Source organism: Empidonax traillii, unplaced genomic scaffold (assembly GCF_003031625.1).
Source record: "Empidonax traillii isolate 1590-97213 ecotype Southwest subspecies unplaced genomic scaffold, ASM303162v1 scaffold24:size2376012, whole genome shotgun sequence".
Taxonomy (NCBI): Eukaryota; Metazoa; Chordata; class Aves; order Passeriformes; family Tyrannidae; genus Empidonax; species Empidonax traillii.
Genome location: NW_020955217.1, coordinates 1,504,100 through 1,531,661, shown reverse-complemented (window position 1 = coordinate 1,531,661; position 27,562 = coordinate 1,504,100). Strand labels below are relative to the sequence as shown.

The window sequence follows — 27,562 nt, the reverse complement described above, 5'->3', positions numbered from 1 at the left end:
ACGGAAAAAACATTGAAGCTTGTTTTCCTTACTGAAAAAATGACTTCCTTGTACTCTTGGATGTGTATCCCTGGAGATGAATGATTTTAGCTATTTAGCTATTTTAACGGAGACACATATTTTTATGGAGAAGATTCCACTGTTTTTTCTGTGTTGTGCTTTTACTGGAAAAGCCAAAGCATGAAAGAAGAGATTTTCTGTCCCAATTCAAAATAGCATCAAAACAGCAATAGTGTTTGGCATTGGTGTTTGCTCCTCCAAGCATACTGTTGAACTGTACTTTGTAGACCCTAAATGACAAAACAAATTGGCTTTGTGTGAATTGGACTGACAGTAGCTCCCAGTGATTATGGTTATCAGGTCTGCTAGTCTAGGGAGGGAATTTGCTTCTCTTTGGGTGCTGTTACATGTACATAAGATACATTAACTGGCTGTGCACAATCTTTGAGTGCACAAGTGCACCATCTTGCTGCACTACATTTTTCTTGCACAAAGCAGCTGGAAAACCAGAGCAACATCCAAGTTGTATGTTACGCCTGTAACACATAGCAGAGCAGTATGAAACTAGTCAACCCTTCAGTGTGCAGTCACATGCGTAGGATCAGAAGCATGACTGAAACAGGTCTCAGCAACCAAAACTCTGGCTGGGGGCAGTGGCTTGCTGAACAGAGAAAAGTGAGCTGCCAGCGACCAAGCCTAGAAGAGGAGAAGAAGTGACAGGGCAGTCTGAAACCAGCATAAAGCTGAATCTGGAGTCTTTCATCTCTGTTGAACCACATATTGGGAATCCTTCTGGGAGAACCCCCAGGCAGAAGCTTGGTTTTTAAAACAGAAGAGAATGGTTGTTCCACTTCCTTGGGAAGCGTAGGTCTCACGCCTTCTCGCCAAGGATATTTTGTAGCAGAGTGAGTCAGTTACAGGGTGGGGAGGAGAGGAAGATTAGCCAAAGCACAGCAGCAGGAGCATATTAGTTAATTATGTGTACATTCAAATGATGGATGAATATATTTATTTTAAATATAAACAAGAGTTGCATGCCACCAGCTCCTCTGCCTGGTAGCTGAGGCCTGAGGAGAGACATGGCTGATATCCACATTCAGAGGAAGAGTCCAACAGCTTCTGCCTTCGAATGAGCGTGGGAATATCTGAGAGTATTCAGAAAACTCTGTTCTGTGGCATCCCACAGGGAGGGAATGGGTCGTGTTTCCACTATTCTGGATGAGCTGGAAATGAAGACAAGTCAAAACTGATGACTGAAGTAGTGCAATGTGATCCATTTCCTAAAATAGTTTTCTATCATATCTTTAGCTTTCCTTTTTTTTTTTCCTCTTTCTCATGCTGCTTGGGTTTGTTTCTGTAACACTGCATACTGTAAACTTGCCTTTTCTTGAGATTTCAACATGACAGGAAAATCAGCACTCAAATGAGTTAAGCTGCTGCAAGTGGAGCACTTACTCCAGTGACAGCATAGATTGGGGTCAGCCAGGTTTTCATGCCGTCCTTCATAAGGCACCTGCTTATATTAGCATCTTTGTACTGTTGCTGATACTCATGTAATACTAGTTTTCCCAGAGGGGGTGCACTGTAGGCTACCACCCCTTCTTCTGGCATAGCCAAACTGAACTTACCAGGAAGGCAGGATAGGGCAGGAGGGAGCAGGAATCTTTTTTGGAGCCCAGCAGCCATCCTCATGCCAAATCATCTCTGACACAAATGGGCAGAACAGTTAGGAGCAATGAGCTTGTTGGTGAAATTGCAGAAAGACAAAGGAATGAGAACATGAAATTTCAAAGTTAAGATTCTCCCTTGAGCTTACGTAATGTGCTCCTTACGTGCCATGTCTCTCTCTACTGTGTAACAGGGTTGTGTACTGTGTGCTGTGCTGTTGACCTCCTGGAGGCTGTGCTTTTCTGTATTTGTTGTTGCCTCATAACATACATGAAACACATATATGTTTGAGGGTACCTGAAAATCAGATTCGTAGTGTCATTCAGGTTGGAAGGGAGCTCAGGAGTTGTTGTTAGCTGACCCTCTATTCAAAATGGGTCAGATAAAGGATCAGAGCAGGTTACTCTTGGCTTTATCCAACTGGGTTTTGAAAGCAGAGAGTCTGAGTGACCTCCTTGGGCAGCTTGTTACACTGCTTATCTGTCCTCATGGTAAAACTAGAATGGTTCACTTTAGTTCACATGCATAAGTTCTGCAGCTGCTTACTTCCTAAACAGAAATATTTGCTCAAAAGTTTTAATGTTTTTCTCTGTGCTTTTTATCTTTTTGTTCAGGAAACTACTCCAGACCACCAACGTACAGCGGTGTGCCCAACACAAGTTACAGTGGCCCAGGACCTGGCATGGGTATAAATGCCAACAGTCAGATGCATGGACAGGGGCCAAGCCAGCCTTGTGGTACCATGCCCCTGGGACGGATGCCATCAGCTGGGATGCAGAGCAGACCGTTTCCTGGAAACATGAGCAGTATGACCCCCAATTCTCCTGGCATGCCTCAGCAGGGAGGCCCCGGGATGGGCCCACCTATGCCAAGTGTGAACCGTAAGGCACAGGAGGCAGCTGCTGCAGTGATGCAGGCTGCTGCAAACTCCGCTCAGAGCAGGTATGCCTTCAGGTGAAAGGAGTTTAAATAAGTAGGAATGTTTGTCATTTCTGAAGTAATCGCACTGAATAGGTGTATGAATATGCATTTATACATGTTCCAGGTGTGCCCTTATCTCTGGGAGGAGATGGTGTGTGGGAAGAATACTTTTCCTTAAACATAAGGGGAAAGCACGTTGTTGTGTGTTTGAATTATCCTCCCGAGAAGCAGCTGTGACAATGGAGATGATGGCCACTTCTAGCTTGGTTCTTGGCGCTGCTGGCTTTAGGAAATCCTGCAGGATTGCAGTGACATTGGGAGTCAAAAACAAGACCTCTGCAACTTCAAATTGATTCGCTGGTTATATTTTTTTTATCTCCAGTAAAGAGAGGGCCAACATGTCCTTGACAGCTTGCCTGTGCCAGAGAGTAAGGAAGCTTATGAATCTGCCCATCAGCTCATGCATTTACTGCCCACATACTGGGCAGCAGTGCTGATGGAGGTTCTCTTCTACAGGATGTTCTTGTTGGTAGGCAGGCATGCGGAGGGGGAGAGGAGGGCAAGCTGAGGAGAACAGCTGGAGGGGAAAGGCCGAAGGAGACATAAAAGCAAACTGTAGTTAACTGCAGTTGATACCTGCCCCTTGTGCATCCATAAAAGAGAACCTGGAAACAAGATTGTAGAGACTGGAGCCATCATCTGTCTTCTTGTCTTCCCTTTGAGCAGTGTTGCTCTTTGTATGTGGATTTCGATAAAGGCACTTTTCTGTCCATGCTTGTTCTTAAGATGCCTGAGTACTTGCAATTAAATTATATTTTCTGTGAAATTTTTCAGATTAAGTAATTTCCACATTTCTCTGGACTCAAATAACTTCAGGCATATTTATTAGCTTTTTCTGTTGCAAGAAGTTCCATCATATATGAGAATTACACAAAGGTGGTTGGACTCTTCTGCAACCGGACTTGCCTATCTCGCATTGGCCTTTTTAGCCATCAGCGCGCTTGTAGCAAGCGTGGGTAGAGCCTTTCTCGAATCTTCGTTGGCGAAGCCCAGCCATGATGATGATGATGGTTGGGCTCTTCTGGTGAACATGTTTATATGTGTGTGTATTACACATCTTGCACTTATGCATATGTGTGCGCAGATGCACATATACAGGTATTTATCATTCAAGATGCAATGTAAAACAAGAAATAGGAAGCTAACAACTGTGTTTGTTGCTTTCTTGTTTTACAAGCGTGGAAGGCAGGTGGCTACTAGTGATAAGCAGCAGCAAACTTTTAAAACAATAACAGTAAATTTAGTGTACTTCATGTTCTTGTTCAGTAAAATAGAAAGAGACTCCCTTAAAATAGACCGTGCTCCAGCAGATATCTGTGAACCAGCAGTCTCTTGCTTCTGTTGGTTGTTTTAACAGACCTGTCTAGTAGGATTTATGGAAGTCTGCTTCTGTCTGTCTGGTTTAGGCTATAAGCTGATAGGTCAGGCACGAAGGAATAAATAGGCCATCACTGCAGCTGCAGGAGCAGGATTTCTGTATAATCACAGAACGAAAGGTAAAGCTCACATTTGTTGGTCTTGACAGCAAGGAAAGACTTTGTGTTAAGTGGAAAGTATTTGGTTGTGATTCAACTTACAACATTGGGCGTAGTGTGTGGTGTTTGATCAAGAAGTAGGTTAAATTATTACCATTCCTATCTCACACCTTCCTTCCAAGTCAGCTTTTTGTTTTTAGCTTTGTCTGGACAAAATTGCGCCATTTCAGAGCCTTCCCATCACGGACGGGCAATTCCAGTGATCCAGCACCTGTGGAAGGACTGAGGAGTCACTGAATCTCTTTTGCAAATACTGGCAAATGGGCTATTTATAAACTGCAGATTGAAAGCAACTTGTCACACTGCTCTGATGTCAGTGGGTTGCAAACACACTCTCTGATCTCAAGTCCACTGTAGAGGAGAAAGCGTAATGACTTTTGGCGATTCCTGCAAGTCCTCCAGGCCTGCGTACGAAGGGAATGTACTCAACAATGGTTTGGATTTGTGATACAGAGCAAATCCAAAGAGACTGTTCTTCTGTTCTGCTTTAGACCACCACATATTAGGTCACCTGCTGTTCCCTGCCAGTCAGGGGCTGGTGGATAGCCCATGTTTTCTTCACAGCACCCCAACTATGGCAGCACTCAGGCTCCCTTGGTGCACCAGCCCGACCAGTACGGGTAGGTAGCAGTGTAAACTGGAGTTGCTGTGGGACCTTGGCACTTTTTTTAATGTTTATAAACATACCATCTGGGTGCTGAAGGAATATAAAGATCACTGAAAGATACAGAAATACTTGCATTGTAGAGGGGTTTTTATTTTTTTGTTTTTTACTAATGCCACTATGACAAGTCAGTGAAAACCTGCATGTCACACACACATCTGCATGGCTTTTGGCATGGCTCCATTCCCTTGTTCCTGAAAGGGAAATAAAGAACCTCATCACTGAGAAGGAATTAGATGTCTCCTCCCCCTGACTCAGGCCGTCATCTTTCTCTCCTTGTTGGTGTTTTTGTCTCGCACCCGTGCTGTGCAACCACATGTTCTGGACTCACTGGTATTGTCACTGCTGCCTAGGCAGTGAACTGCAACCGCCAGAGTATGATCCCTCTCTGGTAGGTGTTGTAGTGCAGGAGTGATTACAGGGTTTCTTAATGGGATTTTCAGGGAAGTTTTATTACATTGTAGTTGAGCATGCATGTGTTTGAAAAATTTCAGTTAGTCACTAGAACAGTTTTTAAGAGCACTAAGTATTCCTTGCAAACCGTTTGGCTGAAATGCAGCGACACTTTTCTCACCAGTCCTTCACACTGTGATTTCTCTAACCATATCATAAATTACAGAGCTGGGAGAAAGTATCTACACTGGTTCCCAGCCTGTTGCTCTCTCACAACCAAGTCCATCTTTACCTGAGATTTGAGCTTTATGGACTTCCCTGCCATCATGTTATTTCAGTTGTTGCCTCTGTAGGAAACCTGTAATACCCAAATAACTGCTGCCTTCACGGTAATTAACAAGTTTTAATTACCAGTTTTCTGTAGCTGCTCTTGTTAGGTTTTTCCTTAATAACATCGTTCATTTATCCGCATAGAAAAAGTGGAAAGAAAAGCAAAACATTAGAACACAAGTCTACTGATTATCCTGTTCAAAAAACCAAAAAAGTAGTGAAATGGGAGAGCACTCCCACCGTACTACTTTCCTAACTGGGAAGACATCCACTCTTATATGCTAATGTGCAACCTTTTTTTGAATGTGTTGAGTTTATAAGATTTAGCTGTGGACTTCAAAAACTGTTGGATTTTCATTACTATAAAACACACTCCTCTGTGTAGAATTAAGAAGAAAATTAAATGGTTGTGTCAGAGTCATGGTTGCACAGCAGTATTTCTGTACAAGTTGGTTGTGATCCCCTTCAAGGTCAACTCGTTGACTCAGTAACCAAGTATCAATACAGGAGAGAAATTTATCTTCAGCTGTTAATCCACAGGATCTGTCCTTTATCAGCTCAGGAGTCTATTTTAGACAAAGAAGGCTGGTTTACCTCTGCCTCACTGAGCCACACTAATCAGCTGTGTAAAATGAATTTAAATGGCATGCATCAGAATAAAATCACTTCCACTGGGGCACAAAATCAATGTTCGTTAATCAGGGCCGGATGATCAAGATCTGAGTGTCAGCCAGTTATAGCTAGGTATCATCCTTAGTGCAGACCATCACCCTTTTCATTAGACAAGATAAAAATCATATAAATAAAAGAGTGGTGGCTGTGGAAGATACTAGGTCTACACCATTTGAATTAGCCTTTGACCTCATCTTGAGGCATGCTTTATGTTCAACTTAGCTTAATTTCTACAGCTACATAATACCTTCCTTGTAACCTAAAATCTTGTGATGTGCCAGTCTGTCTTGTGCAGGCAGGCCAGTGTTTCCCAAATGATACTGAGCTTGTCAGACTAAAGAAGGCTATTTTTAAGACCTCTTCACTGAACCTCTTCATTGTTCCATGCTACCCAGGGTGTTTAAACTTGCTCTGGGTAACAGTTTACAGCAGGCAATGTTAAATAACTCTCAAAGACCCTATGTAGTAATTCACTTTATTTTCAGGAAGACAATATAAAGAAACTGCAAAGCAGTGTCTTCCTGCTTTTATCTTATGTTTATCTTAGTCTCAGCAGAACCATTGAGTAGTTAGGACTAGATGCTGAAGACCTAACATATCCATGGAAGAAAACACTCTTCATAACTTAGGCTGATTTGACTGAGACCCCAATGGTGGTCCTGCTGCTGGAGACTAGAACCTAGTGGAGGCTTTCAAGAACCAGGTGGCTCCAAAAGATGAAGTCTTTTATCACACTGTGATTCTTAGAGCAGCAGTGCATGTATTTATAGGGATAGAAAAATATTTCTGCTTGTACAAACCCACAACACAGTAAGCCTTCAGTAAAAACAAACCGTTTTAAGCAAATGAGATAGTTTTCCCTGTTGATGTCAAAGGCAGCAAATTTAGCCAGTATCTTCTAGTACCAGCCAATTTTGAGTTTCTCACTTTGTGGATGCCCAGCTTGAAACTTTTCAAGGACTGTGTGTGCACTGTCTGTGAGCTTTTGTTTCCCATAGCAAATGCCCAGTACAGACTTTTGAAAATTGATTATTAGGTTGACACCTGAAGTCAACAGATGTTTTCAGAGCCAGATGCTTGTCACCATCATTTTCAGCATCTCTCATGCTAGCGATGAGTGTCATTCTGAGTACGTCTTCTTAGCATTTGGAAGTGTGACTGTAGTATATGGAGAGGTAAAGACCTATTGCAAAATAGCTGGCATATGTGCTGTTAGCAGTGTGGCCTTAGAAGATGTGATTCAGTGCTAGCTGGCTGTAAAATGCGCATCCAGCTGGATGCTGAAATGAGCTTTTTGCTGGTGCAACTGCAGTTATCAATGCCTGAACTAATTACAATAAAATGAGTTTTGATGTGCCTACATGAGGTGCAATCCTGTCTTTGAAGGCAGTCTCTTTAACTTCAATGTACCTTAATAAGATTCTCAGGATTGCATGTTGCAATTTTGTAAATTAAAGCAATTCTTTTTATAGATTGAATGAATTTAGAATTCAGTGTCGCTGATTTTAGAGGAGATGATTTAGACGTAGTAGTTTATTAAACTGAGGAATAGGCAACCAGCTTAGCTATTTGCAACCACTGGCCATTTTAAATCCTTCCCACTGGGTTGCTAAATTAAGGTGGATATTTACGTTATCGTCCACTGATCCCCATGCCACCTGAGAAGTGGTGTTCAGTCTCTACAGTAATGTATGATATTGCATTGCTTTGCCATAATTTTAAGCATTCTAGGATGTGGTTCTGGTTCTAAATTGCTTACCAGTTGGTTAGATACTACAGCCTCATTGTAGTGTGGTCAGAATAATTTATGTAAATTCTTAATCAGCCATAAAACTGATCTAGAAAAACTACACTGATACTAGAGAATTTGTGTTGGACAGATAAACACAATTAGTGTAAATTAGTTTAAAAAGCACATTCTAGATGTCTTCTTTATACTGTGTGTGTGTATATACATGCACATGCACCCTTGCACACATACAGGCAGACTAACCTTCCATTAGCATTCCTCTCCTGCTATGTATGTATAATTCATATTCTGTGTTGCTGGTGCCAGCAAAGCACTTTTTCTGTATTATTTTCTCCAGCAGCAAGGTTATGCAGCACTGCTGATGGACTAGAAGGTACTGGTGAGGAAATACAGTAATGGACATGGTGCATTAAAATGCCAAAAGGGAAAAGAACGAGGCGGAAATGGGGAATAAATTTTTTAAAAAGAATAATAATATAAATAAAACCCAGAACATTTTTAGGTGTTTTACATTCTAGAGCCTGTCAGTTTCTATGTAGTACTTTCCAATCTGGCCCTTTTGCTCTTGAAACTTGGGTTTAAAATTCTAATTGTGATTTTGAAAGCTGCAGTTTTGTAGCAGGAAGTCTTGAACACTCCAGTAAAACTTACCGTCTTTAATCCCTGGAGAGAGTATATATTTTCCATTGTTTTCCCTTTTCCCCTTAAGCTCGGAGGTGCTGTTCTTCTCTGCTGGGAAGTTCGGTGGAGTGCAGGAAGGTTAAGTACTCATTCAAGTTTCTTTGCTTATTCAAACCAGGCTACTTCTAGATGAAAGGCTGCCAGCTGTGAAATCCCCAAAGTAAACTAGGCTAAGATAGGACTGGTAGCCATAATTGGAGCCAGTACCGTATGTTATCTGTGGCCTTTGAAATAAGCCCCTAGCAGAAAGGCTCTTTCTGACGGGTCTTTTATTTCACATTCGGTCACATGGAAGGAGATACTCCTGTTCAAATTCAGGCCATTCACAGTTCTCCAGTCTCAAGCTGTCTAGTCAGAGGGGTCTGCTCAACTCCTCCTAATATTCCCAGATTTCCTTTAGGCATCCTGACAGACCACACCACCCTGCAATGAGTGCCACTTTGCTTTTGATTAGTGCTGTTTGAATATCCAGGCAGTAAGTTTCAGTCCCTGAAACCACACTTGGCTTCCAAAGTAAAGTCCTCGTGTAGTTTCAGGAGGGTGAAGTGGCATCGCTTCTTGGCCTAAATGACTGCAGAATGTCTCTGTGAAGCCCAAGGAGCTACTGTGCTTGCTCCACCTGAGGCTGGTAGCGATTCAGTAATGGCTGGAATATTTTCTCTCCACACCAGGTTTCTGTGTGATTTGAGGGGTTAGAAAGGCCAAATACTAATGCTTACTCTAACTGTAATTTCTGAGGGAGCTATTAACCAGTGTATTGACATATTTCTCTCTTAAAGGACCCATGCATCTTCCCTCTTCATGAGAAACAGTCATTCGTATCAAGTTGACTTATTAATTACTTCTTTTTTTGAAAGGGCATTTCCTTTTCTCATGTTTTACTTTTCAAAGCAGAACCATGTATGGCTTTTTTCTGCAGTGTGTTAGGAGCAGGGAAGAACAGCTCAGCTTATATGTTTTTATTACAGTAAGGGGAAAGCTAGAAATCTTTTGTGATTATTTTATTTAAATTGAGATGCATTTTATGGATCAGCTCAAAATTACTGATAAAATCATGTAAGGATTGGAAGAAACTACATGCTGAGCTAACCAAACCCATTTCTTGTGGGAGACTAAGAGAAATATATTTTTATCTGGAATTTTGTTTTACTAAAAGGTAAATCCATCATTTTGGAGCCCTGGTTGTCACCATGCTGCAGAGCTCTTTCAGGCAACCAGTGATTTGGGGAGGCATTTTTTTCTTTTTTGGTTACTCATCAATCAAGTAGACTGCTGTATGCTGTTCATGCCATTAGAGATTAACCACAGACCTCAAGAGTCTACTCCTTTCCACCTTCGGAGAATAACCATTCTTAAACTGTGAAAGCAGGAGTGTGTTGGGAAAGAAGGGTGATCTTTAGTCATGCATGAGAATTTTTACTTACCCCAGAGATACTTCTGATTCGATTATTATTGTGTCAAGATTATTTTTGGCTTGATTTGATTGTTTAGGAGAGTCATTGCCCTCTGTAGAAATAATAATTATTTTGAAACAAAATTGCAATGTACAACTCTGTGTGGTTTATTAACATTCTGCCTCAGGGTTGGATGTTACATAGAGATTCTGTACTCTAACATGTGATCTTTAGGACATTAAGAATGCAGTAGTTCATTAATTGTTATTGTATAAAGTTAAAGAATAAGGGAGGACCTTAGATTGAGTAATTTCTTGGATGACAAGAAACGTTTCAGATGAGAAAACTGAATTTTCACACTATCCGTCAGAAGACCTAGTTTAAATCACAGAACTGACTGAGGGGGGAAAAAGAAAGAAAGGCAAAACAAAACAGTGAAATAGCCATCTTTTTAATGGGACTTATGAAGAAAACTAATTCTTTGACTGGTCTGTGTGATTTGGCACATACACTGTGCAAGCACAAGACTGATTGAACAGCTTAAGATTTTTTTGACAGGTAGAGACATAAAAAATGGTAGGAAGATTTCAGGTTTTAAAGCGGTTTTGAGGTTTTAGATTGTTTTACAATGTTGTTTATAGTGGTGGTATTTGAGAGAAAAATAAACAATTTATTTTTTTTTAGCAGTGATACATGGGGAAATATGAGTGGGAAGAACCGTTCACTTTATTGATGAGTTCAGATGGGAACGTCGGTTCTAGCTGTACATATAAGTAATCTTGTAAGAAGCATATTACTTAGTAGCATAACAGCAGTGAGTTTTTTTAATGATGGCTAGCAATCTTACTAACACATTAAATCCCTGTTGCAGTTGTTACAATAGGTTTCAGATACCTTCTGAGCCAAAGGTGAAGAGCCAGCTGAAACAGTGGTGACATATGCACCACATTGCTCTTGTGAAACTGTCTGGTGTGCCAAAGAGCTGAGACTGATGGTAATAGTGGTGGTAATAGTATCAAATAACATATAACTGCTCCAGGCTATTGGGCAAAGATAGGTAAGTAAAAATGTGCCTGTTGGGAAATCCCTTTGGAGAACTTCCTTGCCATGCTGCTGCACATGCATAGTTGTTCACAGTGTGTGCTGCTGTCAACCAGATGACATTTTACTATGAAAAGATACACTGAAGAGCTGGCATGAAATGATCAGGATTTTATTAGATTTTCAGTTGGTTGCCAGCACAGTGAGCTCTGTGGAGTTGCAGTGGTGCTCAAAAGCAGTGTGAGGACGTGACTGGACATGGTAAGGAGGGAGTGAGGTGCAGCATCCCCACGTAGAAGAGAAGGGACTCAGGGGTTGAGCCTCTCCCAAAGCAGTGTCCCACCACAGGAAATTGAGTCAGTGAAACAGACGGTGTGTCCTTGATTTCCTATAGCTTTTTAGCACCACGGTTTGGTGACCTTCTGGCTGTTCGTGTGCTGGGAACAGACTCTTACCCACTTTCAAGTAATCTTTCTGGGAGAGAGTTCATAGGGCCTTCCGACTTTTTAATATAGCTATTTATAAACATGCACAAAAATAGAAGGTGCGTAGTGAGAGTCATATGAGTCATTCCCATTTTGATATCAAGTCACACTAGGCTAAATCACCCTTCTTGGCATTCTGGTTCAAATTGACTCTGTCATGGCATACAGGGCAATTTTCCTTTTTTCCCTATAAACCCAGCTCATTCATGCTCTGCTTCCTGGGCAGATTACAGCAGCCCTCTTTTACCCATCGCACACTCCACTTGGGCAAAGAAAGGTATCTCCCCAGTGTTCAGATATCATGTCTGCTGGGGACAGTTGTGCAAGCAGTTGCTGTTAGAGCTGCTGTAAAAACCCACCTTGTCAAGAGGGTAGGCAGAGGTGACCAGGAGCAGAGCTTCGATGGGATTACAAGCCATTTGACTTGGCCTGCTTTTCAGTAGTTCTGTGTTTTTTGTCACACAGCATTAGATAAATTGTATTGGTCCAGTACAGGTTAAACTGAGTACTGAGAGCTTAGTTTGGTCTTACACAAATAAATAAAAATATGGAGGTGTCACTGCACTTCTAAGAATGCTATGCAATAAAGGCATTTCAGGGATTCCCTGTGGGTTTGAAGAGTGGGGACCAAACACTGTGGTCACCATGAAATTCAGACCATAAACACTTTATTAACACAAAAAGAACTTTATAAAAACAAAATCAAATAGTTTCAACCTAAAAAACAGACAAACAAGAAAAAAGAAAACTCCTACAGTATTTCACTATCACTAAATGTTTTTCAGTCACACACCCTTCTGTCATTAGAATCAAATGAAGTTAAGGATTTTTTCGTTTTACAGGCTTGTGCTATATTTTCCTCACTGTATTCAACTACTTTACTTTATTATTCTTCTGGCTGTATTTTAGACCATTATTAATCTTGGATCTCTTCCTCAGTTTTTGTTATCTGTAAAATGGGATAGGGAGATTTATTCTGATCTCAGCATGCATTCAGCTGTACAAATGTTGTGTAGTTGTGTTGTTATTAGCATCATTACTCGTGAATTACATGTGCCTCTGATGTTGTTCTTCCAGTGTTTGATGTGGTGTGACATTCCTGTATTTTGCTGGGCTTTAAATGACTACCAAATAGGTAGCCCATTGGGCAGATGTTTTCACTGGAAAAAGGGTTAATGTGATGACAATAGCTTGTAAACAAACAGTAAGTTTTTGTGACTGCTTTTCTTAGCGGTTCAGCATTGAATCAGTGTGGTAGGAACAACTAATTTTTAAGTTTCTCCTCCCTCCTTGACTGTTTATTAGCAAAGTCTAAGTAATGGTAATGATGCTAAAGGCACAAGTATTTGTGTAATCAGAGGAAAAATAATATATTTAGAAAGGCTATTTCTGCTATTCTTTCAAAAAGTATCTTACACAATAATCTTTAGATCAGCCAGACGAAGAAAGCAGGCAGTGTACTCAGACTGCAGAGGATTACAAGGCGTTTTGCACTATCACATAATTATGATGCTAGAAAATTATTCCCATTTTAGCATTGCCATTTAGGCCTGGTTGCTGAGAAGAACAGTTTTGTGTTGGTTCTGTGTGCCTGATGTCAGCAGACACACGTTCACGCACACATCTCAGAACAAATCTGGATGCTTTTTCATTTATGTTTCCCAGTGCTTTGTCAGTGTCAGTGCATTTTGGAGCTTCAGCTTCCCCATACACATGCACAACTGTAAAATTTTCTTTTTTCTTCTAACCTGAAAAACTGGAAAAAAATCTTGTGGCAAACGTAATACCTTTCATGTCACCAGCTTTTATGGTTGCTTTTCCAAAGTTTTATTTTAATTGGCAAGCTTCCCCACTGAACAGAGGAGGACATGCAAGTCCAGGCTAGTACACTGATAGTAGCAGCTAACTAGAAGAGGATACTTCACTTTCACATGTAGTGATCCTAAATTTGTTTGTTTTATTCTCATGGGAACTGCCTTCAGTGCCATTTTATAGCTGCTCAAGCCAATATTCAGGTTTTGTGTATCTTGGCCTTTGCTAACGGAGCTGATGCGCCAGTGAACTTTCAGTCAAAGTAAGCAATGTTGGGGTTATTTTCCCTTGCTCTATTCTTCCTCCTTCAGTTCTCCCATATCCCCTGATGACAGAAATGGTTTCATTTCTCCAAGGAAACCCATAATGTAGCAAGAAGGAAAATCCATAACAAAAGAGCATATGTATCTGCCTGCACATGTTTATGTGTAAATTCTCCAGGGAGAAAGCATTCACAGGTCTCACTTCTGAATTACTCTCATTATAATAACCCATTTGGTGTCAAAGTGTGACAGATTATAAGCGCTTAAGGCTAGTCCCAGCTCAAGATAGATTTAAATAAAGTACTTCTGGTTATTGTGCAGGTCAGTGTGTTTAAATAACAACCCCCCAAATCATACTTTGACATTTAAAAGAGAGAGGAAATATTGTCATGCTGCAGACCTGGCACAGATAAGCACAGGGCAATTTGGTCAGTACACTGTGATTTGTGAGTGCAGCCTAACTCAGTCATTTTCACAGTTTGTAATCAAGTAGCCACCTTAGCAGTGTGTCAGCATTAAAAGAAAAAATGTTCCTTTTAAAATGTTTACACAAATTACTCCCCTGAGGTGCTGTAGTGCATTTGCTGCAAAACTGATGTAGGTTAAAGATCTGGAGCAGAAATGGCAAGCTTGTGGGCCATTTTTTTTCGCCAGCCGATTGCTCAGGTGGCCAGGTCACAGTAACAGGATAATTTTTCAGATCCAGTGCCTAGGGCAGGATAAGTGGGAGAAATCCCTACATAACCTGAGTACTGTGGCAGGTGTTGAGAAGCACAGTGCAGAAGTGCCTCACTAACATGCAAGTTGGCGACCAGTAGGATATGTGCAGTGTAACTAAGTGCCGCCTCTTCCCTCTTCCCTACTTAGGCTGTGTGCCCCATCCCAGCTCTCATCCTTGTAACTCCTTCAGCATTGCCCCACTGTGCCACATTGTTGGACTGGGTCTCACCCAGCATTTGGCCAGAGTGGCTGCCTCAGAGCCTGGCCCTACCTCATGACAGGGTGCACGAGCTGAGGAGTTGTGGAATGGCACATCTCTTGTAGCACCCTGCTTTGAAGCTTCCCTATGTATCCCTTCCTTCCTCCTTTCGGGCGTATCTGGCTAAGAGGTCCCACTTGTGCTAAAGGGACCTAAACCTATGTTTTTACCCTGGGAGTAGCAGCATTCTGTATGTTCCTCCCTCCTCCTCCCCCATCTCTGTTTCATCTCCCTTCTCCTGAGCACCCATCATCCTCCTGGCTGTAAAAACCTTTGGCACCTAATGAGGATGCTCCCAACCATTTTTCATTCTAATTTCCATCTATCCCCTTCATTTCCATCTTTTCTGCCCCAGACTCTCCTCACCTCCTTCCCTTCTAGACTCTCTACCTCTGAAAGCTGTTCCCTACATGTCTCCATGCTTTACTTGCTTGCTGTGGTCAGGCTGCCACAAGGCTCATTATAGAGGCTGGATCATTTTTTTCTGATGGCAGGAAGGGCTTTGCTCCAGTGTTGCAGATTGAGAGGAGAGCACAAAGTGTCAGATGCCTCTTAGGAAATCCACAGAGAGTTCTAGAACTTGATCCCTCTGCACACAGCAAAAACCTGAGCTTTGACATGTTTCCATATGAGAAGTTGTGTCTTAATTTCTTGTCTTGCTGAGAAGCACAATCCACTTCTGTCTCTGTCCACAGCTAAACCACACCTACCTCTGAACTCAATTTTGTAGTTAATTCATATCTGTTCAATAAGGAGGGAGGAAGATGACAGTAAAAATCTTGCATCAGGTGACAACACTGAAGAGGTACTAAGTCATATATCAGCAAGTATGAAGTGCAAGGGCTTGTAGAGTGACTACTGTGTAGCAGTCAAAGACAACACATGAACTTACTGTGGATTTCAGGTCCAATTAAAGAAAGACATCTCAGTATAAGAGACACTGCTCGGCAGCTATTATTACTCATGTACTCCTTTGTATTCTCAGTGCTCTTCTTTCTTACAATTTCTTTGTTTGGCTTTTTAACGATGACCAGATCTTGCATGACATCTCTTTTTAAAAACATGGACTTCTGCGTTAGCTCAGAAGACACAATTAGATCTGATGCTACTGGTTTGCAGAGAAAAGAGATTAAGTGCAGATTAAGCTTTGGGTAGATTGCAAATGAAGGGGAAAAAAAGAGCAGAACAGGACCTTCTTAAAAGGAAATGTTTTGAATTTGATCAGTTGTATTTTGGACCCAGTAGTATACCAGACTATCAGCAGCACAATGAGGCTGATAGGATCATAGGATCATTCAAGCTGGAAGAAACCTCAAGAGGTCTGTAGTCCAACCTTTTCTGCATCAGGCTCAGCTTAGATCTCAGGGGTTTATCCTGTTGGGTCTTCAAAACCTCCAAGGACAGAGATTTCGCAACCACTCTGGGCCACCAGAGCTAATTTCTGACTGTTTTCATGGGGTAAATCCAGTCTGAACTTGAAGTGTTTTAACTCTTGCCCAGTGTGTATAGTCCTCCCACTGTGCCCCATTGTGAAAAGCCCAGCTTCATCTTCTTGCTGACCAAATTTTACGTGCTAGGGGACAGCTTTAGTAGGTTCCTGTCTACAGCTGTGTCTGCTCCAGGCTGAACAGTCCTGCTTCAACCCCTCTAGGATGAGTGCTCAAGCCCTGACCATCTAAGGGGTCCTCTGATAAACTTACTCTGGTTTATCATCACCTTTTCTTTACTGGGACATCTAAAACTGGACACGATACTCTAGATGTAGTCTAATGAGTGCTGAGGAAGGAGGTAATGATCAGTTTCTTCCATCTCCCAGCTCTGCACCTTGTCACGCAGCCCAAGATGTTGTTGGCCCTCTTTACTGCCCAGGCAGTCTGCTGGCTCACGCGCAGCTCCATCTGCCAAGATGCCCAGGGACTTTTCCGCAAAGCTTCTCCCCTCTAGTCAAGTCCCAGCTGGCACCTCTGCAAAGGGCTCATCCTTCCCAGATGCAGGACCTTGCACTTGTCCCTGTTGACTTTCATAAGGTTCCTGTCAGCACATTCCTCCAGCCTGCCTAGGTCCCCTGAGGTGGCAGCCCTTTCCTCAAGCATAACAACTGGCTCTGGAATTATGCAAGTGCTGTGCATTGCTAAGTTGTCAACAGAGTAAATAAACCACAGAAAGCAAGTAGATTCCCCCCTTCCCACTTTTAATCTCTTCCATTTGCTGAATGCTTGAAAATCTACTTGTAGCGGTAGAGCAGAAAAAAAGAAATGTGTAGGTTTAGATACTGTGCTTAAATTGATAGCGTAATCCTAAATTCGTATTGACTTGGCTGCTTTTTCCTCTAAATGGGGAAAAATACATAATCTGAGATCAAAATATTGTCTTCTAGTCATCTAGTTCATATGCAGTGCAGGATTTCTTTGACCAGTACATTTTGTAATGTGTTGCCTGTGTGCAGAAGTGTTGAGTACTGGGGGTTCCTTCATTCCCGGGGTGGGTAACTGCATCACATGTGAAGACATCTTTTCATTATATTCAACATAAGTGCTTCTTTTCTTAGTTTCTTCCTATTATTCCTAATTGCAGCATCCCTAAGCAACCCAGCCCTTTGTGTTTGTGTGGCAAATATTGTAAAATTGTGTACTTAACTGCATTTGTTCTGCTATAGAGTTCATAGCCGGTCAGTTGAATTTTTGCCATTAGATGTCACTACGTGTACACCAACCCATTTTTAAAATACTTGATTTTTATTTAGTGACACAGAAGAATGGAGGAGAGAATTGGGAGATGTAGGAGAGAGTCTGGTACTATGCCTTGAGATATCTACTTCTTAAATAGGATGTTGGATATGCCTTTACTAAAAGCAGCACAGAAGGAAACATAAGATTTTTGACTTAAGTCCAACAACCAACAGATGATGCTGTGACCTTAAGCATATATAAATATGTTTAGCAGCTGCTGTGTAACATATTTATAAGTGTTTAGTGACCTGGAGGTTAATCAAAATGAGTTTGGTGATCTCAGCTCAGTTCTTAATGGACTCCACTTCATATTATAGCACTGATGCAGCACAATTTGTCACAGTCGGCAGTCTTTACTCAAAGGACGCCCACTGTGGAGTGAGAATTAAAGGCTGAAGTAATACCTGATTATTTCTCCCTAAAGAAACTTTCCATTCCAAGCCATCATAGAGCAAAATAATATGTGGAGTTGCTCTGTACTGCTCACTGCACCCAGTCTCAGGATAAAATAACATTTACTCTTACAGGATGTCCTTTCAGCATTACTGAATTTGCTCATGCGTATTGAGGGCAGTGCTTCGATAGGGGGCTGGGGAAGGGCAAAGTCCTGCCAAGGATGGTGCTGAGTCTTTTCTCTTGCTGGGCTCTTTCCAGAGATGGAGAGCTGTGTCCGTTCCAAGTGTGGCATTACATGGGAGGATGAAAGGGATAGTTATTGCCTTGCCAGATGAAATTTCAGAATTAGATTCTGCCATTCAGGTCCTTCTGGGTACAGAAGCAATTTTTTTAGACTTCAGTTGTTTTCTTGCTGTCCTGGCCAGAGCTAGTGTATTCTTTTTATTTAATTTCCTCTTTCCGTCTAAGCTGGAAACAGTTTCCTACTTTTTGATTTAAAGCTGCTGTACAGCAGTATGCTTTCACGAGCTACAGTTGAGATTGATGTCCATAGTGGATAACATGAAATAGATTGTACCTCAGTTTGAAACAACGAACAACCCCACAGCTTAGAAGATACACATGCTATAGAAAGTAATAGTATTGAAATATTAGTAGGTAAGGAGCAATTTCAGCGTACCTGCAAGGTGCATATCTCCTGTGTATTTTTAAAGCAAAAGGACATCGAAGAGATAGGTACCTGTAGAGACTTGCCTTTTCCAAAATCCTAACCTTACTCCATAAAAGAACCTCTCAAAATCTATTACTTCTTTTTTAAAGTGTAAAAATAAACTTGCACATTTTTCCATCTTCACTAGCAACTTTATCCAGCAACAGAAAGGATCTTGCTTATCCAGCATAGAAAGAATTTTTCAGTTAACTGCATGTGTTGAAATACAGCAATTTTCAGCTAAAAAAGGGGGGTGGGGATGTTTGAGATACAGTATTTACATAAGAAAAGCTTGATTGTATGACTGAAATCTTTTAAAGTTGTTGCCAAATGGTTCTGCTCTTTTCCTTTCCCTTTGTAATTTTCCCTTGGAGCATTGCACCACCATGCATTTTAAATCTTTTCCCTCCACTTCTCGTTGCAAGCTTCATCAGGGAAATGACATTGTGTGGCAGTTGTCTCCTTCATATCAAAAGAAAGCCTTTGCCTCTTTGCAAGAGTGAAGAAAAGTTTGTCTTCAGAGAGCAAAGGACAAAACTGACTTGGAAAAAGATGCTTTATTTAGATAACACGTTCTCTTTTCCTCTGAAGAAATTCACAATGTGTCAAGAAAAATTAGGCCAAATAGTGCTTTAATGGTCTTTCTCCTGTACCTCCTAAAAAAGAAATCTGTTCCTACCAAGTGCATTAAGAATCTGCCATGAGTTTTGAAAAGACAAAAAGCCACTGAAGTTACTGAGGGTTCTTGGTTTAGGTGTTGTCTTTTTTGTTTGAATACTGAATAATAATTAAAACTAGAAATTATACCAAAACTTCCATCTTGCTATCAGGACGTGCAGCTTTCCCTGCTTGTAGAATAGCATTAAATGCTTCAGTTTTGTAAGGAAATAAAAGCTGACAGATACTAAAGCTATGTAAAGGGGTGGTTACTTTCTTGTTTCTTTTATTTGGAAAAACAGCATTTACAGAGGGTACACTAAAGAAACAGGTCTGAGTTTTGTATTTTCCTATGTTGTCTATGAATATAGAAGTAAGTATATTTTTGCATGGGGTTTTATTTATATATATGATTTTATATGTATGAGCCTTACCCTTATAAATGTTGTAATATGTGCTGCCTTCAACTATACTAAGAAAAAGGTAGGTAATTGTTTGATGATTTAAAGAATAAAAGGTTATTTTTTAAGTTGAATCATGCATTAGATTGGACTATTCGGCTTACTTGGATTGGACTGTTTTCTTCATTGTGCCTCAATTAATCTATAGAATTTGACAAATCAAGTACCAAGCACACTTAGATACTTAAAAATATTTAGTCTGAAGATCTTCACATCCGAACATGTAAGGGCTTAGTTTACACCAGTTTGTCAGATAAATGTAAGTCTCAGTTATAAAAACATTTTTAAAATATGTGATTAATATTCAAAACCAAAATAGTACTGCTGAGGTTTACTGTTTCAGCAAAGTGTAGTATGAAAGATTGGACATAGGTGGCATGTACAAATGAACACTGTGTTCAGTGCAATAACATCACATATAGGAATCAGAAACTTAGTCTGTGGTACCCATTTTTCTTCTGGTCATTTCACTGTTTGTTAAGCTATGGCAGGTAAGGATTGCTATTACATGGTCAAATTCACTGGATTTTTTTTTTTTATGCCGATGCTAGGTTCTGATTTTGACTCCTAATCACATTGCTGTCTCCTGTAGGTGAATAATATGAGTTGTATTTTTCTGCTGATGGATAGTGGCATAGAATGACACTATACCTCTCTTGAATAGTCTTCAGTTCTATCTCAGATAGAACTTGTTCAAGACTAATTCAAAGCTCCCTATATTGGTAAAATGAACTAATTGCGTGCTTTCTCCTCAGCTGTTTGCAAACAATAGGAGATGTACTCTCTGACAAACCACAGCATCTCCAGCAGTGAGGTGCGTAATGAGACACTGTATGTGTGCTTTCTTCTCCTAGGCAAGGCAATTTTCCTGCCATGAATCAGAGTGGTATTATGGGATCCAGCTCCCCCTACACTCAGCCAATGAACAACAGCTCTGGCTTGATGAACCCGCAGGCTCCTCCTTACAGCATGGCACCTAACATGGTGAACAGTTCAACAGGTAATGGTGAGTAACTTTCAGCAGTGACCTTCCTCCATAAATCTGCTTTACAGCATCAGCCCTGGACTGGTGGCACAGGAACATCCTTCTTCATTTGATTCGTCCCTCTTAGGTGGTTTGGAGGTTTGGAGCGATTCAAAACTAGGCTAAGGTGTTCGCTTTTTTTTTTTTTTTTTTTAATTAATGTAACTCATACATTTTTCATTAAGTCATTTTGCACAGCACATAGATGAGCAGAGTGTTTTGAACAGTTCCAGCAACACTCGGACTCAGTTTGATGTAGGTGTTGACCAGCAAGTATATGTATATTTGTGTGTATGTGACTGCAAGAGAGGGAAGGAGAATAACCTCATCTAAAAGGCTGCTATTGCTTCTCAGTGTCTTACTTCCTAAGGTTGCAATTTTAGATATTTAATGTGGCAGTAATTTAAAAAAAGAGATGTGCACTTGCTCTGACTTGAAGATGCTGTAAGCTGAGCACTTAACATAATTACTCTGTTCGGAAAACATAGGCCATATTTACTGTTTCCAAAATTCATATAGGGTTTTCCTCATTTACGTCTTTAAATATCAGTATATACAATTTAACCGTAACTTCCTTTTGGAAAAAAAAAAAAAGCATATTCAATGTGGCAACTGGATTTATCTTTCATATCATGACTTACGAGTTTAGAATTGCTTGCGGCTTTGTGTATGACTTTGAAGGCAGGTGAATGTAGTTCTGCACAAATGTGCTTTATGGTCCGTATTCAGCTTGAACTCCTAACAATTACCCTCCATCAAGATAATACTTCAGTAAAGATCAATTCTTTGATTGGGGTGTGTTTAGACGGAGTTTCAATGACCTTGACGTGGATCCTCCCAAATACTTATTCCAGTCATGGAGTTTCTGTGCCTGCTTTAATGATTACATTATCCTTTTTTGAAATGTTGGGATTTCTAAAATTTTTTCTGAAAGCTGAATAGGTTGTGCTAAGGTAATATGATGTTGTTTCTTGGTTGTTGTTGTTTTTACCTTTGTCTATTACTTTAGAAATGCCTTAACTACCTAAATTGTATCTTACCAAAACCATGTGTTTCGGTATCTTTTTCTCTACTCTTCTTAGCCTGTTTAATTTCTTCATCTTTTGCCTCTTCCCCTGTCTTTCCTTCCTGTCAATTTTATGTGTTTCTGCGTCTTGGGAAGAAAATGGCCACTGTGAGATGCTAACGTCTAGTATGTCCAGAGAGTTTCTTTCCTCTGCACTGGAACTCTGGAGACACTTAACAGTGTCTCGTATTTCAAAAATAATATCTTACTGTTTTAGTGAACAGAAGAAACAGAAAGGAAGCTTCTAATCAGTAAGATTTAAAAAAAAAAAAAAAAAAAAAAAAAAAAAAAAAAAAAAAAAAAAAAAAAAAAAAAAAAAAAAAAAAAAAAAAAAAAAAAAAAAAAAAAAAAAAAGAGAGAGAGAAAAGACCAAAAAAAAAGGCTTTTTGGAAGCCATTGGTTAGTCCAGACAACACACTGCACCATCTGGATGAAGAGGGACAAGCTATTTAAAAGACCATTAGATAATAGCTTGCTTTTCCCCCACCAGAGCTGTCCCAGGTAATATTATGTTCTGTTTGTGTAGTTATGTGTTTTGTCTGGCTTGCTGAAATAAAATTACTTCTGAGCATTGAAACTGTGCTATAAATTTTGTTTTGCTATTAGCAGAAGTAATTTTTTCCCCTTTTCCGTTGGCCCCCAGAGCTGCAAAAATAACCAACAGCAAACAGATGGCAGAGTGCCCTGCCTAAGAAGATTTATATATTCCTAAGGAATAACCAGTTTAAAGGAAGATTCACAGAGGGTTTTTTTGTTCAGATAATTCAGCCATTCGTTATTTCATACAGTGGAAATCTGTTCAGTGCAAGACCATTTATCCTAACAGTCTTTTGTATGGGGTAGTCATACTCTTTTTATTGTGTTATGCATTCTGAAATATTGGATTTTGAATAATTTAAACATTTATCAGGGTTTTTTCTGCCAGTGCATTTGTGAGGTTTTCTTTTGTTCCAGTTTTATTAATTCAAAGATTACCCAATGGAAAGTAAGTATGAGATGAAGTAATGGAGTTCAGTGCACCTCTTTTAGTCTGTGGAGCAGACATGCATCTAGAATGCTTTATGGAGCCAGCCTCCAGGAGATGGTATTGGGGAGGAGATGGAGACACACAACACCAAAACGAGAAAATTAGGTGTGAATACACTGCAGAGGGCAAATGCAGTGTGAATACTTAATTTCCCTGTATCCTGACTCATCCTCCTGCTTGGGTCAAAGAAATGAAAGTCTGAGCTTAAGGCAAGTGTAAATACAGCTCTTAAAATGATAATGCCTTGAGCTGGGAGAGCACTTCAGGGTCAGCTCTAGTGCTGCATTTGATGAGGTGGAAAACTTACAGGTGATACCTACTTATGGGCTTGAAAACAGTATTTTCTGTGACAGGAAGATCAGTTCAGCTATCTGACTCTAGAGCTTCCCCTTTCTCCCCACTCCACTTTGTAAAGTCACACATCTGTCAGCTAAACCAGTTTTCAGTCCGTGTGTAGGGCCAAAAACAAATGCAGCTGAGTGGCTGCTGCTGGAGTTAAATGTGGGCATTAGTTAACTTGCTCTTATACACTGAGCATGAACAATTGTGCTTTCAGTTAGAGGCCAATGAAAACCTAAGGTAAGCAGTAGGGAGAAGTTAGTTTCTTGGTTGACTGAGTTTTGGAGAGTGCAGTTGTGTTGCCTGTTATGAGGGAGGAAGGTGGGTTCTGTTTACATTTGTTTTAATCAAATGCACTTACTCTAAAACAGGGGAAGATTGCTGGTACTGATGGAATTATTTTCATATGGTGTTGGAACTTTGGTACAACTGTGTTTAACTCTGGTCTTGCCACCCATTTTTAGTAGGAGTTATAACTCCTTATTACCAGTTGATTCTTTTTTTCCCCCCTTAATTATTGTCACATTTAAAAAAGAAATCATGCTGCAGTTCCACATCCTGGTACTTTAACAGTGACTGTGGATCAAACAGCAGATCACCGGCTTCTGCTGATGTAGAGCAGTCTAGGAACACAGAAATTATGAGATCAAAGACAGATTCTTCTGAAAGAGTATCACATCCATAACAATAAAAAAAACTTCAGGAAAGCGGTGACAGAATCCCTTTGCAATTATGGAACAAACTGCCATTCAGAAAAATTGTGTAACCTCCACTGTCCTTTTATTACATGAGTTCACGTTTCCCAGATCTATATTTTAGATTCCCTCCCCCTATTTTTCAAATTCCACCTTTAAAAATGCATCTAATAAACAGGAAACTTGCAAACCCCAACATAAATAAAATAATTTTGTGCTGTGAGCCCTGTTAATTCTAGTGAACATTAAAATTAAGCAATACAGAGTTTGGATCTCACAGGTTTTGGTATTATTCTTGCATGAAAGTTGCATTCACAATCTCTGCTACCTCTGGAGGTGAACTAACCAATAAGAAGGCATTAATCTCCTTACTGCCACAAGGATCCTTTCATAATTTCACTATTTCTGTCCTACTGAAACCTTCCTTTTTCTGGGTATTGGTATTGCCAATGAATTTTTAACATTGTAAACAATTGTAACAATGTTTTATTTTACGTAAAACGTGAAGTTCTAGAAAAAGTTATTTGCACAAAAGGAATTTAAAGTATGTTCTTTGAAATAATATTAAAATACTTAGCTTATTATATACATTGAAATTCATATTTATTTGGATTAACCTCTGATAGGAAAAGCAATCATATTTATGCGTGTGACGTACTTTTTAGAAACTTTATTTTCTCCATTTTGCAGCTTGGTTGCATTTTTCTGAAGAATGGAAACCTCCATTTTTTGCACTATTTGTTTCACTCTAATGTGTATCTTCATAGGAGCTATTAATGCACATTTAGATAAACTTTCTGGGGGTTGTCAGTAGTTGGTAACAGCTGTAGTGCCCCACCGCCTATACACCAAACAGGTGATGACCTTGATCCAGTGGTCACTGTGTGACTGTAAATCAAGTCAACTCCTGGCATAGAGATGCCCGTGTCCCAAACTGCTTGTACTTGTCATCTCTCGGATGAGACTTGGTCAGCAAAAAGGAGGTGCAGCACTGGGATCCCTGGTGGCCATCTCATCCCCTTCAGATAAGGTCCCCAAGCACCCTGTGCTGTGCTTTTCCCCAGAGGGCATCGGCTATTCCTGGCAGTACATCAGGCAATGCTGTTATCCCTCTTCCACTTTCTCTGTGGGCGTAAAAGAAATGGGAATCCTTTTGCCACTCCACAGTCACAAATACACTGCTTTTTGCTTTTGCTTTTTCTTCTCTTCCTTTTCTGCAAAGGGATAGTGCTAGGGATGGAAGGGAGAAAGGAATGTCTTACAAAGGAAAGAATATTCTCTTTTGCAGAGCATGATTTGTTATTGCACTAGCAATAAAGAGAAAAACAATGTTTGTATATTGCTGCTCCTACAGTATTTCATCATCTTCTGGGACTGGTAGAGCAGCCTTTAGCAAAAAAAGAATACTTTGCTGCAGTTTTACTCATGTCAATATCTGCCTTTGAGTACATGAAATTCAGCATGGAATAGTTAATTCAGGACCTTGACCCGTACTTGCTTTTTGAAATCATTCTAGCTCTTAAATTCTTATAATAAGCCAGAGGCTAGTACTTGAAACCTGTTCACAGCACGCCATAACACTGTTCGAGTCAAGTTTTCCCTGTTACCCTCCTCTCTACAGTGTTTTATCCTGAGGTCTGCACTTCACATGAAGAATTATTAGTACCTGCGTAGAAAGAGACCATGTCTTATTTTAGCAGTTTCGTGACAATAACAGTATTTCACTGCTCAGAAAGGGTCAAAACAATGTTCTCACTGTACCGCTTAGCTAAAAAAAGGGAAAGAATGTCTGCTCGCAAATCGCTGGAGAGTATGTTTGCAAGAAGTTACGAAACAGCAATTCAACAGCAGATAGAAAAGTAGCTGTGGAAACATCTTAGGTAAAAACTATAGGGAAACTAGACAGCCTTGTAGTTTGCTAGTAAAATGCTTGCAGTTCTCCTCTTAGAGGCGGAAAGAAAGAATGTAGATGAAGTAAATAATTTAGAACAAAAAATTAAACAAAATTTGGGAAACTTTCCTTTTTTTTAATAATTGTCTCCAATTCCTGATAGTTGTATTTGCATATGCCAGCAAGAAATAGTCAAAAGCCAAAATGAACCTGTATTTTTACATTTCTAAACATGATTAATACAGTCAGAATATGTGTGGTAATCTCCAGGCTGGACTTACTAGCCCTTTACATGGGGTGTTAACTTAAACCTCTCTGGAAAAGAGATTCATAAGGGAGTTCTGATGGAAACAAGACTAACCAGGAGTGGACACAACTTTTAAATTCTTTGCAAAAGAAATACAGTGTGCCAACTTAGATAATGGTCAGATATCAGAGGATTTAGACATGCAGAATTCTGGTGAAGAGGTGTGATTGTTAACTTCACCTTTTTTTACCTCTCTAAAATGGCTTTAGAGGGGAATGGCCATCTTTGGTTGGTTTGAAACTAAAACCAAGACTTCTTTTTTAGCACTTTCACAGCGTGGAATATGCTGACTGCTAAAATGGATTTTGTTTAACAGTTCTGCATCCCAGTTTAAAACCAGACCACGGCATATGTTTGACCATTTTATACAATTTTTTTTTTTTGAAATCTCAAAAGAAAAATAACCTTTTTTTTTGATTGTGGAATTGAAAACTAAAATATGTTAGGCTGCCATTTTTCACTTGAAAATGGTCACAAGCTGCCCCAACAGAGTATAAGGGCAAAATGCATACAAATCAAACGCTTAGTGGATGCTGACTTCCCAGTAGCATATTGACTGGATGTTTTGTTGAGATTTCACACACATACATAAAAATAACAGCATTTTTAGCTGATCCCAATAGATTTTTCTCTGCAGCTGCATCACTTGTAAAAGGCTTTTTGTTCCAATTCTTGAAGTCTGAAGTATTGCAAGTAATTTTTTTTTTTTTTTAAATCTCAATTATGATTTATGTGTTGTGATGACTTTAAGGGCTTGATTGGGCTACAAATGTGCTTTGAAAAAAACAAGAAAATGTGCCCATGAAAAACACCGGCATCTCAAAGCTGAATATTGAGCATACAGTTGTAAACTCACATGGCACATGGCTGGGTAGGTTTTCTTGGCAGACCCAGAGTCTCAACCTGCAGTGATGCTAAAGATATTAGCAAATTAGCACTGCAAAGCTTGCCAGAGTATTCGCTAGAGTCCTGCTCATGCTCTCACTGCTGTAATTAAAACTAATTATTTTCTAAAACATAGTAATACATGAATATGTGCAATAATCATTTTGTAGTGGGCAATCTGTGAAGTATTTTTAAAGCTTCTTTTCCCCCTCCTATCTTTGGCTTGCTATGCAATGTGCCTGCTGCCTAGTGCAAGCCAGCACTATCATTTTGTGAGAAGCACGCTAGTCTGGTAATGACAATGATGCTAATTTTTAGATTTAGGATATGTATTTTTTCCTTTTTATTGTCTTGTATGTTATTCTGTCTCGTGTTTTTATCATCTTATATCCTTTTTGAAAGAAGGTCATGAGGGAGATTAGAAAAAGGAGAGAAAGGAAAGGTAATCCAGTGTTTCACAAATGCTGTGCACATGGTTTTCAGCAGGGAAAGAATCACCTGGTGTCTTGCTGCTGTTCTCTGGTTATTTGCATTGATTCAGTGTTATGGCACCTCTTAGCATCTCCTCTGCCCTGTATTTTCTGTCTGTTTATCTGGATGTTTCTTCTTGCATCTTTCTAGAAATCCAGGAACCCAGCAGCTCTGCAGCAATAATACTATACTTAGCACTTGCATCTTCAAATAAAAAACCCTTAAACTCCTCACACTCCTGGGAAGCAACTGCATGC

The 27,562-nt window shown here is 40.1% G+C and overlaps 1 protein-coding gene across 9 annotated transcripts in view; it reads left to right on the top strand.

Annotated features, from left to right (window-relative positions):
• The window catches only part of ARID1B (AT-rich interaction domain 1B), a 325,355-nt gene that overhangs the window by 263,871 nt on the left and 33,922 nt on the right, over positions 1-27,562 (top strand). For 5 of the 9 annotated variants that reach the window (XM_027905010.1, XM_027905001.1, XM_027905021.1 and 2 more), the window contains 2 exons: positions 2,283-2,610; positions 20,455-20,600. In XM_027905010.1, the coding sequence (XP_027760811.1) occupies positions 2,283-2,610; positions 20,455-20,600 (474 nt within the window). Of the gene's footprint in view, positions 1-2,282; positions 2,611-20,454; positions 20,607-27,562 lie in introns of all 9 variants that reach the window. The other 4 variants (XM_027904965.1, XM_027904992.1, XM_027904974.1 and 1 more) reach the window with 1 other exon arrangement.